This window comes from Phyllobates terribilis, unplaced genomic scaffold (assembly GCF_046119375.1).
Source record: "Phyllobates terribilis strain yellow unplaced genomic scaffold, ASM4611937v1 Scaffold_9__5_contigs__length_417890890, whole genome shotgun sequence".
Taxonomy (NCBI): domain Eukaryota; kingdom Metazoa; phylum Chordata; class Amphibia; order Anura; family Dendrobatidae; genus Phyllobates; species Phyllobates terribilis.
This window is the reverse complement of record NW_027362769.1, coordinates 277,668,921-277,688,083: the sequence shown is the minus strand read 5'-3', so window position 1 is coordinate 277,688,083 and position 19,163 is coordinate 277,668,921. Positions and strand designations below refer to the sequence as shown.

The following is a 19,163-nucleotide window of genomic DNA, read 5'->3' as shown; positions in this document are numbered from 1 at the left end:
TAATAAACCCCCTTTTAAAGATCCAGTAGCTCTTGTTAATTAATATTAACTGGCACCCCAAAACTCAGCAGATTCTACAGTCCCATAGACTTGTATTGAGAAAAAAAAACTTCCGAACACACAGAGATCATGCAGATTACAAAAGTGTTACATGGTGCCGGAGCAACCAGAGCGGGGCTGAAAACAGAAGAAGGGACTGACCAGTGAGTATGTCCTACATGCATAACACTTACAAACATCTCCTTGCAAAAGGATTGAAAAAAATACTGGAGTAATACTTTAATACTTTCTGTAAGGCAAAAACATTTGTTGATAACTGCTTGGTCACATGGACCAAAAATGGTTTCCAAGCTGAGAACGGCCCTCAGTTAAAAGTTTAACTTATTCGCAAAAAAGTAGTACAGATAGAAACAAACCTTGGATATGAGAAGAGCTATCTTGTTCCATTGATGGATCTTTCACTGACCCAACATTAACTTCTATTTTGGTTGGCAACATTGAAGCAGGTGAAGCACTGCTGAAAGATGGCTGCTCAGAGTATTTATCAGAATCTTCTTCCAATTTGTTTGTTGCAGAGAATGATTCAAGGAGAGGTGAGGAACCAAACACTTTGTTACAGGAATTAGATGGAGAACTGCAGAAAGAGCTTTCCTTATCAGTTTGTGAAGACAAATCCACAACTTTTTCTTGCCCCAGTTTCAGCTGCTCCTAAAGATTAAAAACAGACAACCCCTTTGCTTAGAGAAAGATTAATACTAATGGTCAAGATACAAAACTATTGTAAAAATCCTAATCACTCCACAGAAAAATAATCACCAAAGCTATAGTGACATATTGGGTGAAATGCAGGCAAAAAATGTGTCTAACCTGCAAATATTTTTTGCCTTCCCTGTTGATTGTTGTAAACTTGCTGAGTGTTCAAAAGCATATTAGATAAAGCCAGTGGTAGCTTTTAATAAAGCTGTCTGTCAAATATTTTATAACCAAAACAGGGATGTCAAACTCAAAGACACAGAGGGCTAAAATTAAAAACTTGGACAAAGTCGCAGGCCAACCTTAAAATAAAAAACAAACAAACAAAAAAAAAAACGTAATATTCGGTGGGGTCACAAAGGAGCATATCACAACTTTGCAGCCCTTACAGAGTCATTTTCCTCCTATTAAAGTCCATAGATTGCCTTTCATTGCCCCCACAAAGTATGATGTCAAGAAAAGTGAACCCCAAACACAGAGTGATACTCCCACGGTTAATTCCTCCACATGTATGGTATGATGACCCCACTGTAGCCCCCTCAATTCTCCCGTGGCAAAGTTTGGTGATCCCAAAACATTATGATGCCCCAACTATCATCCACAGTCATCCATTCAGAATAATGGCCCCACATAGTCCTCCATACAGAATAATGGCCTACATAGCCCTCCATATGGTATCACGGGCCAAATATAATCACCCTGAGGGCCAGACTTGGCCCACGGGCCAGAGTTTGACATGTGTGAACTAAAACGCCCTTATTGTTTTAGAACCCTAAATCTATGGATGACACTCCTTCTTAAAGGGGGCCGAAATGAGCTCGTTGGGGTAGAAGGCTGTGGCTCCCTATATTTTCTACTACAGCGATCTATTCACAGGTAAAATCTTGCATCAATTGCTTGCAGTTAAAACCTTATACTTCATTTTCATTATGACAAAATAAACTTCAAATTGGCTTGTGGAGGCCAATTATTGCCCTTGTCTTGTTATATGCACCTTGCACTTAGCATTTAGATATACATTTTAAATCAAGCAATAGCAGCAATCAACCCTCCTGGTTTTCAACTAGTTCACTGGACCTTTGGAGTTTAACTGTTGAGATACCCTTGCATTTGTATGTCTGTCATGCTTTTCACTTACTATGAGACACTGCAGTTTGTGAAATTATATAAGACAATTTGAATATTGCGACTTGTGGCTGATTATAATTACACTAACACCTATTGGCAGTGGTATGCTTTATTGGACACCTGCCTGCAGTATGTCCATTATTTGGCCACAATTTGCAACTCATATGTGGATAATTAGTCATTTTGAATGTGAATCAATCTTTAACCCCTTTAACCCCGAGGGTGGTTTGCAAGTTAATGACCGGGCCAATTTTTACATTTCTGACCACTGTCAATTCATGAAGTAATTACTCTGGAACGCTTCATCGGATCCCACTGATTCTGAGATTTTTTTTTCGTGACATATTGTAATTCATGATAGTGGTAAAATTTCTTCGATATGACTTGCGTTTATTTGTGAAAAAAAATGAAATTTGGTGAAAATGTTGAAAATTGCGAAATTTTCAAAATTTTAATTTTCATGCCCTTAAAGAGAACCTGTCAAGTCCTAGTAGCTATGTACACTGCCCCCATTGGCTTGTTAGTGATGCAATGTGTATCACTAACGAGATGTTTTTATTAAAATCGGTGGTAGTATAATGATGTTATATCATTTTATATACTTTATCTTACCTGCTCGGATTCAGTCATAGGGAAGTGATTTTCACATTCAGTCATGGGCGGCGCCACGTTCAGTCAGTGCTGACATTTGATGACATTTGAATACTGCTCCTGGCAAGCGCGATGTTTGAGGGGCGCATGTGCACTTGCACACGTCGGGCCACTGAGCGGTGTGATTACCAGCTTCAGTGCGCACGCGCTGTCACCCCTGGCTCCCGGCGCATGCGCAGTCAAAGAATAGTGCTGTTACCGCTGCAGTGTCACTGCGCATGCGGTGACCGCAAGATACATTGACCGTGCACGGGCCGGGAGCCACAGGTGACAGCGCGTGCGCACTGAAGCTGGCAATCACACAGCCTTAGTGCGCACGCGCCGGACAATGCAAATGCGCCCCTCAAACATCGTGCTTTATTAACTCTTCAGGTGCTTCACAGGAACTTTTGGAATGTGGAAGAAAACAATGAACATTTAACTTTTTTATCACAAAAATGTTAGTTACTCTAGACCCCCATTTTTTTATTTTCGCAAGGTTATCAGGAAAAAATGGACCCCAAAATTTGTTGCGCAATTCTTCCTGAGCACACAAATACCCCATATGTGGGTGAAAACCACTGTGTGGGCGCACGGCAGGGTTCGGAAGGGAAGTGACTTTTTGAATGTAAAATTGGCTTAAATAATTAGCGGATGACATTTTGCATTTTGGGAGACCCTGATGTACCTAAACAGTGGAAACCCCCCACAAGTGACTCCATTTCGGCCACTACACCCCTCAAGGATTTTATCAAGGGGTATAGTGAATATTTTGAACCCAGACCTACGACACAGAATTTGATAACATTATCATCATATTGAATAAGTTGTCATTAGTCTTGAGTGCAAGTGCTCGCTACTTGAGTTTGCATCGGGTGCTGGGGTATGCACAGAGTATCGCGGGTGCTCAAGTGACATGCTCGAGTCCACTTCCTGCATGTTTCACGGTTGTTAAACACCCCAAAAAAAAACATGCAGGTATCGCTCGTGCATGGCAAGCAACCCCCGCGAGTTTTTTTGGTTGTATAACAGCTGCAAAACATATGGGGCGGAGACTTGAGCATGTCACTCGAGCACCCGCGATACTCTGTGCATACCCCAGCACCCGAAGCAAACTCAAGTAGCGAGCACTTGCGCTCAACACTAGTCGCCATATCGTCATCATTTTTTTTCTTTACTTTTGAAAAAATCCCAACCCTAGCACAACCCTAACCCTAGCACAACCCAAACCCTAGAGTTAATTTTTTACGCTATTTTATAGAAAAAAATAATTGTTTTTGCATCGCTTTATTCTGAGAGCTATAACTTTTATTTTTCGGCCAATGGCGCAAAATGGCGGCTTGTTTTTTGCGGGAAAAGATGACATTTTCAGCGGTACCAATTTTATTTACATTTGTCTTTTTGATCGCGTTTTTTTCCATTTTTTGTTTGGCGGTATGATGATAAAGCATTGTTTTTTGCTTTGTTTTTCATAATTTTTTTTTTTTACCGTGTTCAATAAAGGTGTTAACTAGTGGGACAGTTTTATGGGTCAGGCCGTTCCGGATGCGGCAATACCAAATATGTGTACTTTTATTGTTTTTTTTTTAAGAATATTTATTTATGGTTACAATATATTTTTATTTTTTGGGATTTTTTTTTTATATATATTGTTACAATTTTTTTCTTTTTTTTTTCACTTTGGCACTTTTCTTATTTTTCTTATTAATTTATTTTCTTATATAGTGCCATTGATTCGATGGTGTTGCACATGAGAAGGGGTTACATATAAAATAAATATATCACTTACAGAAACAAATAAACAATGATAGACAGGTACAGAGGGGGAAGAGGACTCTGCCATTGTGGGCTTACATTCTACAGGATGATGGGGAAAGAGAAAGTAGGTAGGGGGTTGCAGCAGTCCCGGTGTTGGTGAGGCACAGGTCCGGTGTTGGTAAGGCAGCAGCTCCAGTGGTGTTGAGGATGCAGCGGGGTCATGGCAGGCTGTAGGCTTTCTTGAAGAGATGGATTTTCATGTTCCGAAGGATCCGAGTGTGGTGGATAGTCAGACGTGTTGGGGCACAGAATTCCAGAGGATGGGGGATATTCGGGAGAAGTCTTGGAGGCGATTGGGTGAGGAACGAATAAGTGAGAAGGAGAGGAGGTGGTCTTGGGAATATTATTATTACGCATAATATACATTACACATTGTCCCACTATGGGACTTTCACTTTTTGGAGTCTGATTGCCTGTATAGCATAGGGATGCAGCAGCATCCCTGTGCTATACAGCCTGTCAGCGCTGCACAGGGAGAAGTTACATTAATCGCGCTGCGCATGATCAAAGTAACTTCCTGCTGTCTGGTGACCCGGATGTCGTCATGAAAACATCCGGGTCACCATGGCAAGCACTGTGACCCGGCACAGACAGTGCAGGATGCCGGAGAGGAGGCAAGTATCGTCGCTTATCTCCCCTTGCCACCGGAATGCTGCGATAGACTTCGATCGCAGCATTTTGGGGGTTAATGTGCAGGAAGCGGTGTGGCACCGAACCTTCCACATAGTAACGGGTGTCAGCTTTGGCAGTCAGCTGACACCCGGTGGTGATAGCGCCCGCACAGCCATTGTGCGGGCGCAATCGCCAGGACGCACTATTCCGAATCTGGTCCAATGGGCACAGGGCGCAGGTACGGAATAGTACGCCACGCCCAATGTCAGAAAAGGTTTAAAGGGGTTGTCCACTACATATCCCCTCCCCAATGTATCCCCCCGGGGCCCAGAAGTGTTTTTGTAAATACCTTCTGTTGTAGTTACGGCCTGTGAGCGGCGATATTGGTGGCCGCTCACAGGCACCATGTGACCCCCGGCTGCAGCCGGCGCTGACATCCGCTGACGTCACGACAAGTCCAGGCTGCAGCCGAGGGCCCCTCTTCCGCGTTCCATGGTGGCTGCTGGGTTGTGGGCGAGGTTATCCCAGCACGTCATATCCAGCATCCACCACGCGCTCTCCCTCTCCCCATTCATCGGGAAAGCGTGCGGTGGATGCTGGGTGTGACGCGTGGGGAAACCCTGTCCACAACCCAGCAGCCACCGCAGGGACCCCAGAGCTTTGTCACGCCTCACTTGTCGTGACGTCAGCACGGGGTACGTGATGCCTATGAGTGGCCAGCGATAGCGCCACTCACAGGCAGAACCTGCAACAGAAGGTATTTACAAATATATTTATGGGCCCCGGGGGGATACATTGGGGGAATAATAAAAAGTTGTGGCCAACTTCTTTATGTTTAAAGTGATTTTAATAAAAAATTGCAACATCTTTTGATTACATTTTTGCAGTAATAATGTAATCAACTTGAATTAATTAATTTTTGGCACATTGCACCTTAACCCCTTAGTGACCGGACCAATTTTTTTAAATCTGACCAGTGTCACTTTATGTAGTAATAACTCTGGAGTGCTTCAACATATCTAATTGATTTTGAGATTTTTTTTTTGTGACACGATACTTTATAATAATGGTAAATTTAGGTTGACATGTTTTGCATTTCTTTATAAAAATTTCAGAAATTTGACAATTTTTTTTTTTTTAAATTACATTTTCAAACTTTGAATGACTATTTCTTTAAACCCAATAGTCATACCAGACAAAAACATTAATCAATAACATTTCCCTCATGTCTGCTTTACATCAGCACCATTTGTAAAGTGTTTTATTTTGTTAGCATTTTAGAAGGTTTAAAAATGTAGCAGTAATTTTTAATTTTTCAAGGAAATTTACAAAAAATTATTTTTATAGGGACCTGTTCTGTTTTAAGTGACTTTGGGGGTCCTATATGTTGGAAACCACCCAAAAGTGATACCATTTTAAAAACTGCACCACTCAACATATTTAAAATTGCTCTCATGTAGTTCATTAACCTTTCTGGTTCTTTTCAGGAAGTAATGGAAAATGGTATGAATGGTAAGAAGGAAAAAGTTTATTTTTACTATCTAAATTTTGAGAAACTTCTGAACAGACCACTATACCCAGCAGACTCTCTTCCATGGCAAACATCAGGGCCACATAATCAAGATCTCAGGGTGCAGATGAGGTTAAAGAGGGAGCCTCCACACTCTGTTAACTATTTAGATATTGTAGTCACTGTTAACAGCAGAATCTAAGAGGTTAAACGTCCATGGTCGGTGCCAACACTGATCGTCACTGATGCAGCAAGTTGTCAGCTTTAGTGTACAGATAGATGACAGTTACATGATTGCCTCCTGTCGGGGAACGCTAGTCTCTTATATCGCATGTCAGTAAAAAGACGTCTATTGGTCACTAAGGGGTTCTAGCCACTAGGTCACTTTACTGCATTTACTATTTGCGAGAACACTTAATAGGTCTGCCAGGTATTGCAACAGGAATCCGGATGTGCTGTGCACGTGATGTGGAAATTTCCGCTCCGGATTCGCATTGCGTTAAAAACCGCAGCATGACCATTGTTGAGGCGTTTCCACCGCAAATTAGCGCCCATTGACTTGTAGTGAATCGCAGCAAATCTGCAGGTATACAAGTGCATCTCACTAAATTAGAATATCATCAAAAATTTAATTTATTTCAGTTCTTCAATACAAAAAGCGAAACTTGTATCATATAGAGTCATTACAAACAGAGTGATCTATTTCAAGTGTTTATTTCGGTTAATGTTGATGATTATGGCTTACAGCCAATGAAAACTCAAAAGTCATTATCTCAGTAAATTGGAAAAATGAACAAAAAACACCTGCAAAGGCTTCCTAAGTGTTTAAAAAGGTCCCTTACTCTGTTTCAGTAGGCTCTACAATCATGGGGAAGATTGCTGACTTGACAGATGTCCAGAAGACAGTCATTGACAATAAGTAAATGCAAAGTTTATTTTGCATTTCATTTGGAAATCAAGGTCCCAGAGTCTGGAGGAAGAGTGGAGAGGCCACAATCCAAGCATCTTGAGGTCTAATGTGAAGTTTCCACAATCAGTGATGGTTTGAGGAGCCATGTCATCTGCTGGTGTAGGTCCACCGTGTTTTCTGAAGACCAAAGTCAACGCAGCCGTCTACCAGAAAATTTTAGAGCACTTCATGCTTCCCTCTGCAGACAAGCTTTTTGGAGGTGGAGATTTCATTCCCCAGCAGGACTTGGCACCTGTCACACTGCCAAAATTACCAATACCTGGTTTAAAAACAACAGTATCACTGTGCTTAATTGGCCAGCAAACTCGCCTGACCTTAACCCCATAGAGAATCTATGGAGTATTGTCAAGAGGAAGATGAGAGGCACCAGACCCACAATGCAGAGGAGCTGAAGGCTGCTATCAAAGCAACCTGGGCTTCCATAACACCTCAGCAGTGCCACAGGCACTGCTGAGCCTCCATACCACACCGCATTGATGCAGTAATTGATGCAAAAGGAGCCCCGACCAAGTATTGAGTGCATTTACTGAACATACATTTCAGTAGACCAACATTTCAGATTTTAAAAACATTTTTCAAGCTGGTGTTATAAAGTAATATAATTTACTGAGATAATGACTTTTGTGTTTTCATTGCCTGTAAGCCATAATCATCAACAATAACAGAAATAAACACTTGAAATAGATCACTGTTTGTAATTACTCTCTATAATATACGAGTTTCACTTTTTGTATTGAAGATTGTTGTATTGTATTGAAGAACTGAAATAAATTAATTTTTTGATGATATTCTAATTTAGTGAGATGCACCTGTAATATCTATACCTGCGGATTTGCTGGGTTTCAATAAAAGTCAATGGGCCCGAACTCGTGTCGGAAATGCGCTGCGTGTGGTACCTGGGTCGGGAGAGGAGGACTACAATTCCTCTCGTCCAACCACAGCTCCCGCTGAAAACATCAAGAGTGGCGTGGGTGGGAGGAGCAGTAGTCTGCTCAGCCCAGCCCGCGGTAAAAAATAAATAAATAAATAGACCTCATACTCACCTGTCCGGCAGACCCTGGTGTCCGCCTGGTCCCCGGCGATGCTCTCTCCCCGGCGGCCAGTGGTATACTGCGGGGAGCGGGCTCGCTCCCTGCAGTGTCACGAGCTGCCAGGACCTGAGCTGACATCACCAATCAGCTGATGGTCACGTGACCTGACCCTGAGAACATTTGCAAGAATGTTCCCAAGGTGGTAAGCTCACTGTAGCTGATCAGCTGATCAGCCCCAGTGACCTCACTACTGCACAGCAATGTACACTGACAGGAGTGATTTTACACTCCTTGTCAGTGTACAATGCTGTCTTCTACAGCAGTGACATCAGTGATTTCTGATGTCACTGCTGTAGAAGTGACCCTGATCATCGTGATACACTCATTGGCGTAATCGAGCACTGCGTCGTTAACGGCAGACAGGTGAGGGATATGGTTTTTATTTTATGTTTTTTTTAAGGAGATCGAGGGCTTCACGGACAGAAGGTAATGAAAAAAATTGTAGAACCGTGTTTTTTATTTCATTAAAATACTTTATTTTGGCCATGTCTTTTATTGAAAAAGCGGCGACCATTTTACTATGCGGTTAGTAATGGGGGCATCTTATGGACACCCTCCATTACTAACCTGGGCTTCACATCAGCTTCCAATACAAGGCTGACGTGAACCCCAACCCCATTACCCCACTCGCCACCGCTACAGGGCAGTGGGAGGAGCGGAGGCTAAGCGCCAGATTTGGCGCATCTTATGGATGAGCCATTCCTGGGACTGCTGAGGGGTGACATTAATAGCCGCGGAGGGGGCTAGTATTCATGGCCCCTTCCCTAGCATTTAATATCAGCCCGCAGCTGTCTGTTTAGCCTTTGCTGGTTAGATTTCATACAGGGACACCACATAAATTTTTTTCTGCAGTCCCCCTGTAATCTAGCCAGTAAAGGCTAAACAAACAGCTGTGGGCTGATATTATCAGCCAGGGAACATGCTGGCTAATGGCCCCTTCCCCGGCTACTAATATCAGCCCCCAGTCAGTACAGAGGAAACAGTGCAGGTGCGGGATCCAGCCAGGAACTGCACGTCACAGGGCCTTGTGACATGTAGGGGAGGTGGGTTGAGTATGGAAATAGGGCTAGTAGGTGGGCATTTCTTGGCGTTGGTGGGACGCGAAGCTTAGCAGAAATAATTTATTAAAAAAAAGCTATTACACAGCAACCAGACCGCTAATATGGGCCATACAGGTATGTATAGATTTACATTTCTATCACCAGTATGCCCATATTAGCGGTCGGAAAAGTCCCAGGGGGTGGCAGATTCCCTTAAAGCAATGTCCCACCAAATAACTTTATTTAGCTCCAAAAAGCTTTCATTGATGTACAAAAACGCTTTAAAAAATGCGTCAAAAACACATGGAAAATCCGCATGCGTTTTTCCTGCCAAGGAGATGCAGAAACGCACAGGAAATGTCGGCTTCAAATACGCACCGTGCGCACATAGCCTAACACATGGTATCCCTTCAGAGTAGAAAACTACATGTCTCCTATGTAATGCCCTATTCAAATAAACAGTCTCTAATTTCTTTTTTTTTTTTTTTTTTTACGGTTTATGGATTTCCACGGTTACTGGTGAGACGCATACAGCCCCCAGATGACAAGCACACCTTCTGGATACTCATGTCAGGAACTAAGACACGTCTCTCTCATTCCTGTTTACTGATCTCCGGAGCAACTCTTACGTGACACGAATCTTGCATCCTTGTCTCTTGCCGGCAGAATACTAATGTCATATTGAAGCATGCCTCTTGGTTCTCATTGGACACATCAATGTAACTTGCAGTTCCTAATGATAGGAGTAGCTCTTTGATCCCGCCCCTTCTCTTTATCTTCTGCACGTCTTACAGCGCCTGTCTGAACCAGCGGTTCTTAGATAGATATTATCATACCAGGATGGTGTTTATTACCTTGTCTAGAAGCTCAATTCTCTGACATGTTTTCACTGCCACGTCTCTTTCCTAAGTTACCTCTCTTTCCCTTCTTTTACAGACTGAGCTTCAAACAAATGGATCTTGGGGTAAGTGTCTCCACACATAAGACTGAGAATATATGATGCCTAAATGATGTTCTTTGCATCAATGCTAATAATAAATTCTAATTAATCACTGTATATACATTTATGTTAATATCTGAAATTTTGTAAATAGGTGTCTTTATGCAGTACTCTGAGGAAGGAAGGTCTAATATAGACAAATGTTTGTGAAACCCTTTTCTTTTGGATTGCATATTAAATTAATTTATGAATTTTCATTTATTTTGAGTGGCAAGTTTCTTGCTCTTTATCCTAACAGGATTGGATCCTACTTGTGCACCACTGAACAGTTGTGACGTGGTTACAGTGTCGAACAGGGGTGCCGAGGGCCCACCAGTTACCAACTCCAAGGCCCCACTTTTCAGCTACATACAAATGTGACATTATTCTCAATCACAAATTTATAAAATAATGAACTGAGTAGATTGTAAAATTAATAAGATGCTGCCTTCGTCTGTACATAGTGATTCCAGTATATTGTGCCAAGTACTGCTCATATCAGAGGGTAATCCATGCGACCAATCAGCAGAGGAGACTGGGAGAATGAGCGGCTCCAATGCTGCGCTCAGTGAGTGACAGGACACTGCTCTGGAGCAGTTCATTCTCCCCGGCTCCTCTGTGTCATTGGTCACATGGATTACAGCGAGGGACATCTCCGGACAGGTGAGTATATGGATTTTATTATTTTATTCTTCTTTTTAAACAGGGACACTGCGGGAGCAGACACTACTACCCTCATCATGGTACCTGCTGGTGCTGATCGCAGCGCTGGGAAGGAACCATGATGAGGGCAGCGTTCAGCACCCGGTACTTGGGAACAGCGCTATCCCTAGCGCTGATTCCCAGGCGCCGGTCCGTGTGATCCTGATGCGGCACAGGGTTGCCACACGCGTGATACACTCGGACACGGATATCTTCGGTACCGGTGATATACGGACGTATGAAACTGGCCTAATCCCATCACCTCAGATTGCAATTCTTTACTTCCTGGACCTAATCCCTCAACTAAGAAAGGTATATTACGATTTTTCCTCACAACTACTCGAGCCATAATTCCCACTAGCAGGCAATGGATCACTAAACTCGATCGCATAGAACATAATAATAAATTTTATTTCTATATCGCCAACATATTTCGCTTCACTTTACAATTCAGGTAGGACATGTACAGACAATAAAGACATTACAGTATAACACATAACTCAACAGATACCACAAGGAGTGAAGGCCCTGCTCGCAAGCTTACAATCTGAGGTAATAGGGGAGACACGAAAGGTAAATGGTAAAAAGTACTTGTAGTGTAAAGTCCAGCCATCAATATAATAAATAGGGTATTCAAATATTGCTGCATAAACTAGTCATCAGTTAGTATTTAACCGCTTCCTGACCGCCCACTGTACATAAACGTCGGCGCTGGCTGGGCTCTGTGCAGCACCGACGTTTATAAACAGTTGGTGGTCCCGCAGCGCTCAAGACCCCCAGGGTCCTGCAAGAGCTGCGGTTGTGGTGCAGAGCAGTAGCTCTGACAGGGGACATCATTGGGACCTGATTGGATCTTCTTCAAGAAGCAGCGATCCATAGCGATCGCGGTATTTAGGAGACAGTGAGAGGGAGTCGTGCACTCACCTTTCCGACGGCCCCCGTGATAGCTGATAGGACCTGGCGTGGTCATGGCAGCCACAGTTCACATGACCCCCTCCGGGTCTGCCATGCACAGTGTCCTGCTAGACTCAGTCAGCAGTTGAGTCTAGCAGGAGATCTGTGTTAGGCTTTGTGCCCACGATGCGTTTTTTAAGCGTTTCCGCAGTGGCAAAAACGCTGCAAAAATGCTTAAAAAACGCATGGTAGAAGGCCTGCCATGTTCCCAAATGATAATCCGCATGTGCTGTGCACATGCTGCGGAAATTTACGCTGCGGATAATCATTGCGGGAAAAAACGCAGCACTACCAATTATTCTGTGGAAGCGCTGCATTTTTGCTGTCATTGACTTGCATTGGAACGCATGGATTCTGCATCACTGCATCTGTAGATGCAGCATCCATGCGTTCCAATGTGCGGAATAGGAGACAGGAGACTCTCCTCCAGACCCGGGTACCATTGTACCTGTGAAAAAAAAGAATAAAATAAAAAATAAATATTATATTTCTCTTCTTTTGGCCCCCGCTCTCCTTGTCTTCACTTGCCGGCAACTCGAGGTGGACTGAAGGACCTGCGCTGATGTCATAGTCATGTGACGGCAGGTCCTTCAGTGTAGTGTACCGCGAGCTGCCGGCAGCCAGGACGGAGCGAAGCAAAACTCCGGGGGTCATCGGAAGATAAGTATAGATTTATTTTTAACCATTCTTTTATGGTCACACTATATAAATCCATGCCGTTTGCATGGATTTATATAGTGTGACCAAGTTGACAAGCACTTTCCAAGTGATGCTAAAATCGCTTGGAAAGCGCTTGTCAACCCGCATGCGGAAATGCAAGTGAAGAACGCTTCACATCCGCATGTCCCTGGCAGGAAAAACGCATGTACAATCTGCATGCGTTTTTTCTGCCAGGGAGATGCATAAACGCTCAGGAAAAATCCAGAGCATTTCTGCATCGTGGGCACAAAGCCTTAAACTGTCAGCTCTAATGCAATGCAATACATATCTATTGCATTGCATGAGACCAGTGATCAGAAAAAAAAAATTGAAGTCCCATACAGGAACTAAGTAAAAACGTAAAAAAAAAAGTCTAAAAATGTTTTCGAACTGTTCAAAAAAAATCACAAAAAAACAGAAATGAAAAAAAAATAAACCAATAAATCCGTATATTTATGCAAAAACAAAAAAAGGACACATATTTGGTATTGCGGCATCCGGAACAACCCGATCTATAAAATTGTCACACTAATTAAACCCCTTCTGTGCACACCGTAAAAAAAATAAAAAAAAAACCAGAGGAAATAACTATGCTTTTTCATCATATTGCCAAACAAAAAGTGGAATAAAACGAGATCAAAAAGCCAAGTGTAAATAAATATGGTACCGCTGAAACGTCATCTTGTCCCGCAAAAAAAAGCCACCATGCAGCTCCATCAGCCAAAAAAATAAAAAAAAGTTATATCTCTCAGAACAAAGCGATGCAAAAACAATTCTTTTTTTCTCTAAAATAGTTTACATTGTGTAAAAGCGGAAAAACATAAAAAAAACTATATAACTGTAGTATCGCTGTAAACGTATTGACGAGAAGAATAAATTTGCCTTACCGATTTTACCACATGCGGAACAGCATTAAAAAAAACCTCAAAAAACAAATCCTGTATTGCTGTTTTTTGTTCATTTTACCTCTCTAAAAACAAAATAGAAAGCGATAAAAAAAATGTCACGTGCCCGAAAATGGTACCAATAAAAATGTCAACTCGTCCCGCAAAAAACAAGCCCTTACAAGACTCTGTCAGCCAAAATATGGAAAAATGATAGCTCTCAAAATATGGCGATGCCATAGGTTTTGCAAAAAAAAGCGTCTTTTAGTGTGTGGCAGCTGCCAATCATAAAAACTCCATATAAATCTGGTATCGTTGTAATCGAACCGACTCGAAGAATAAAGTCGTCTAATCACTTATACCGCACGAGGAACAGCGTAAAAAATAAATAAAACCAATTCTTCACCTGCTGCTAATTTGTTCATTCTGCTTCCCAAAACAACGCAGTAAGCCGCGGCTCACATTTATCCTGCGCTGAGTGCTTACACCGAGGTTTCCGTGTAAATCTCTGAAATACGTGATTCAGACGGAACCCAAGACGGAAGATTCCCTGTAATGAGGTAGATGGAGGCACCATGGACGAAATAGGACCTGTGATCCAGCGGTGTCAGTTTTTTAAGGTGTGCATAAAAGTGTGGTTGGCCACATTTTTGTGCACTTCTGGAAAAAAAAGGACACCGCTAAACAGAGGCCAGAGTAACTCTGCTGCCTTATTATAGTGAATGGATCCCTTGGGGATTTCATCTGAATTACATCACTTGGAGATTTAGATGGAAACCCCAATATCAGTGCTCAGCCTAGAGAACCGGATAAACGTTAAGTAAAATGTTCCCAATAAAAGCTTCAACTTAATCCTCAAAAAATGCAAGTCCCCACTCAGTTCCATCATCTATTAACGAAAATATAAAGGGCTCTCACGTTACTGGTAGCACAAAGACTCTGGAAAAGGGAAATGGCCCTTGCCCCTTAAAAGAAATTCAGAAAATTCTGTGCTCCCAAATCCAAATGCCCCCTCCTTTTTGAGCCCCACAATGTGCCTAAACTACACTTAGGGTCCACATGTTTGGCATTCCTGTAGCGATGAGAGCCCGCCTAATTTACAGGTGCATGTCTCCAGAAGCACGAGTTGGGCATAATGTAATGGTCACTAGAACGGCAGTTTGAAATTTTCACTCAGCAACATCCACTGCTGCTCGTTTCTGGAAAACATCCATGAAGTCAAAATTGTCAATACACCTGTAAATAAACTCCCAAAGGGATATAATTTCCAAAATGCAGTCGCTTGAGGGGTGATTCTGCTCTTCTAGCACTCAGGGGCTCTGTATATGGAGTCCGCAAACAATTCTACAATAATTTGTTCTCCAAGAGTCAAATAGCGCTCCGTCCCTCCCGGGTCTCGCCGTATGGCTAAGCGGTACTGTACAGCCACATATGGGGTATTATCACGTTTAAAAGAAATTGTGTGACACATTTCGGCACCATTTTTACCCATTGCCCTGTGTGAAAATTTAAATTGTGGGGCTAAAACATTTTTTTTTTGTGGTAAAAATATACTTATTTTTTCTTCACTGCCCAATGGTATAAATTTCTGTGAGACACATGTGGTGTCAATATAATCACTGCTCCCCTAGATGAATTCATTGAGAAGTGTAGTTTGTAAAATTAGGTCACTTATTGAGGGGATTCTGCTGTTCTGGGACTGCAGGTGCTCTCCCAGTGGGTCATGTCTCCTGCAAACCACAACAGTAAAATCTGCACTGTAATATGGCGCTCCTTCCCTTATGAGCTTTGCATTGTGCCTGAAAAGTAGTTTTCCATCACACATGGGGTAATCAGGAGAAATTGCACAACAGTTTTTGGGGTCCATTTTCTCCTGGGGCCAAAAGATCATTATTGTGGAAAAAGTTAGATTTTTTTTTATTTTCATGGCTCTATGTTATAAACTTATGTGAAGCACCTGGGGGTTCAAGGTGCTCACAACAGATCTAGAAAAGTTGCTTGAGGGGTCTAGTTTCCAAAATGATGTCACTTGTGGGGGGTTTCCACTGTTTAGGCACATCGGGGCTCCCCAAACGTGACATGGCGTCCGCTAATTATTCAAGCAAATTTTATATTAAAAAATTCAAATGGCGCTCCATCTCTTCCAAGCCCTGCCGTGCGCCCCAAGAGTGGTTTTCTCCCACATATGGGGTATCGGCGTACTCAGGAGAAATAAAAAACAGCAAATTTTGTTGTCCATTTTTTCCTTTTACCCTTGCGAAAATAAAAAAAATTGGGTATAAAATAATATTTTTGTAAAAAAAAGTTAAATGTTCATAGTTTTCTTCCACATTCTAAAAATTCCAGGGAAGCACCTAAGGGGTTAATAAACTTCTTGAATGTGGTTTGAGCACCTTGGGGGGTGCAGCTTTTACAATGGTGTCACTTTGGGGTATTTTATGTCATAAAGGCCCCTCAAAGTCACTTCAAATAAGATGTGGTCCCTAAAAAAATCGTTTTGTAAATTTTGTTGGAAAAATGAGAAATAAATGGTCAACTTTTAACTTCTATAACTTCCTAACAAAAAAAAATGTTGGTTCCAAAATTGTGCTAATGTAAAGTAGACATGTGGTAAATCTTATTTATTAACTATTTTGTGTGACATATCTCTCTGATTTAAGGGCATGAAAATTCAAAGTTTGAAAATTGCAAAATTTTCTAACTTTTTGCCAAATTTCCGATTTTTTCACAAAGTAAAGCAAGTCATATAGAAGAAATTTTATCACCATCATGAAGTACAATATGTCAAGAAGAAACAGTCTCAGAATCAGGGGGATCTGTTGAAGCATTCCAGAGTTGTTACCTTTTAAAGTGACAGTGGTTAGAATTGGAAAAATTGGCCTAGTCATTAACAAGCAAACCACCTTTGGGGGTAAAGGGGTTAACGTGCATGGAGGGTGTGTAAATAGATGCTATGACGGACCAGATTTGGAGGAAAAAAATGTTAAAAGGGCCAAATGGGAATCATTTATTAAGTGAGGTGAGGCGATAGGCCAATCAAAAGAAATGCATTTTTAGAGTATGCTTAAAACTGTGGCTATTGGGAATTAATTGAATTGTCCAGGGTAGTGCATTCCAAAAAATTGGCTCAGCATGCGAGAAGTCTTGGAGAATGGTAGGTTAGGTTTCTTGATGATGTTAGTCTTATCTCGTTAGGAGAATAGAGGGCACAGAGGGATAGACAGATGAGGGAGGAGATGTAGGGTGGTACTGAACTGTGGAAAGCTTTGTGGACGAGAGAGATAAGTTTATATTGGACTCTATAGTGGATGAGCAATCAGTGCAGTGACTGGCACAGGGTAGAGGCATTGGTTAGTGGTTAGACAGGAATATGATCATGGCTGCTGAATTCAGGATGAATTGGAGAGAGGAGATTTTAGTAAGGGGGTAACTGATTAGTTAAGGAGCTGCAATAGTCCATATGAGATGAGAATGAATAACAGTAAAAGTTTTTGCAGAGTCAAAGGTAAGAAAAGGTCAAAATGTTTTTGAGGTGCAGGTGAAATAAACGAGCGAGTGATCAGATGTAGGGAGTAGAGTAAAGATCTGAGTCAAATATAACCCCAAGACAGCGGCCGTGCTGCTTGAGAGTTGTGGTACAACCACACACAGAAATGGCATTATTGGTTTAGAAAGGTTAGTAGAACAAGTAAACACAAGGAGTTCAGATTTTGGCAGATTCAGTTTTAGATAGAGGGAGGACATAATGTTAAGGACAGCAGACAGACAATCACTGGTATTTTGTAATAATGCAGGAGTGATGTCCTTAGATGATGTGTATAATTGTGTGTCATCAGCATAGAGATGGTACTGAAAACCAAATCTACTGACGGTTTGTCCAATAGGGGCCGTGTATAAAGAGAAGAGGAGGAGACATAGTACTTAAGCCTGAGGAACCCCTACAGTCAGGGGCAGAGGAGATGAAGAGTAGCCAGAAAAAAAGATACAGTGAAGGAGAGGTCAGAAAGGAGGAGGAGAACCAAGAGAGCAGTATCCTTTAGACCGATTGAGTGATCCACAGTGTTGAATACTGCAGAGAGATCAAGGAGAATAAACAAAATGTAACGGGCATTAGATTTAGCTGTTAGTAGATCATTATACTGTAGACTTTAGTGAGGGAAGTTTCAGTAGAGTGTAAAGAGTGAAAACATGATTGAAAAAGGGTAACGAAGAGGGACGAAGAGAGCAGATTAAATAAGAGTGGACCAAGAATTCCAGGAGTTTGGAAATGAAGGGGAGATTAGAGACAGGTCTGCAAATAGCAGCGCAGTTCTGGTTGTGGGATGTTTTTTTAAGTAATTGGTGTATGCTGGTGTGTTTGAAGGAAAAAGGAAGTATACGAGATGAGAGAGAGGGGTTAAAAATTTTAGTTCGATGAGTGGTGACAACAGGGGAGAGGGACTGAAGGAGATGTAAGTTAATAGGATCAGTGGTGCAGGTAATAGGGCAAGAAGATGCGAGAAGCCTGGTAACTTCTACTTACGTGACCGATTCAAGGACATAGAGTGAGTTAGATGAAGTGTGGGAGGGAAGAGAATGTAAGATATGATCAATTTTTTCTTTGAAATAATTGGCCAGATAGTCAGCACTGAGGTTGGTGGTTGAGGCCTGCACTCTTGGACTGAGGAAGGAATGAAAAGTGTCAAAGAGTGGTTTAGGATTGTTGGATAGTGAGGTGATGAAGGCGCTGAAGTAAGATTGTTTGGAGAGGTGAAGGGTATATTTCTAAGTTTTAAGCATAAACTTATAATGGATGAAAAGTTAGGCTAAAAGGGATTTTCTCCACAGACGTTCAGTGCAAATGAAGCACCGCTGTAGAAAAAGTGTTTGCAGCATGTGCCAGGGTTGCCACCATCTGTGAAAAGCTGTATATGTAGGAGGTGCAGCTTCATTCAGGGCACTGAAATCTCTTATGGCTCACGACCACAATAGCTCCTGGACTTCCTTTAAAAAGGTCCTCAGTTCTCATCACGGGTCCTTAGTAACTTCCTGTGGCCTCAATCACTGAGTGGGAGTAACTGGTTATACCTAATCATTCTTTCCTAATCCCACTACCCATCCCCCATGACCCCCTCCCTTTTTCTCTCCCTCTCTTCCCTCTCTTTAATCCCCCTTTCTCCTTAACCTTTTCTTTTAGGTTTCAGCAAAATGCCAATTCCAATTTTATTGACACACAATTTGTTTGTAAAGGCTCACCTTATCCATTTTAGCTTTTCTCATGATTTTACCTTTTATACTATGTAAAAGTAAAATTTTCCTTAATTTATTATGGTTTTATTATATTTTACTGTTGGAAATTTAATAAAAACTGTTTCTGTGAAAAGACAGGAGAGGAGAGGGAATATGTAGTTACA

The 19,163-nt window shown here is 41.9% G+C and overlaps 1 protein-coding gene across 4 annotated transcripts in view; it reads right to left on the bottom strand.

Annotated features, from left to right (window-relative positions):
- TNRC18 (trinucleotide repeat containing 18) overlaps nt 1-19,163 on the bottom strand; it is a 739,821-nt gene that overhangs the window by 505,088 nt on the left and 215,570 nt on the right. For all 4 annotated transcript variants that reach the window (XM_073647819.1, XM_073647820.1, XM_073647817.1 and 1 more), the window contains exon 9: nt 417-708. In XM_073647819.1, the coding sequence (XP_073503920.1) occupies nt 417-708 (292 nt within the window). The remainder of the gene's footprint in view (nt 1-416; nt 709-19,163) is intronic.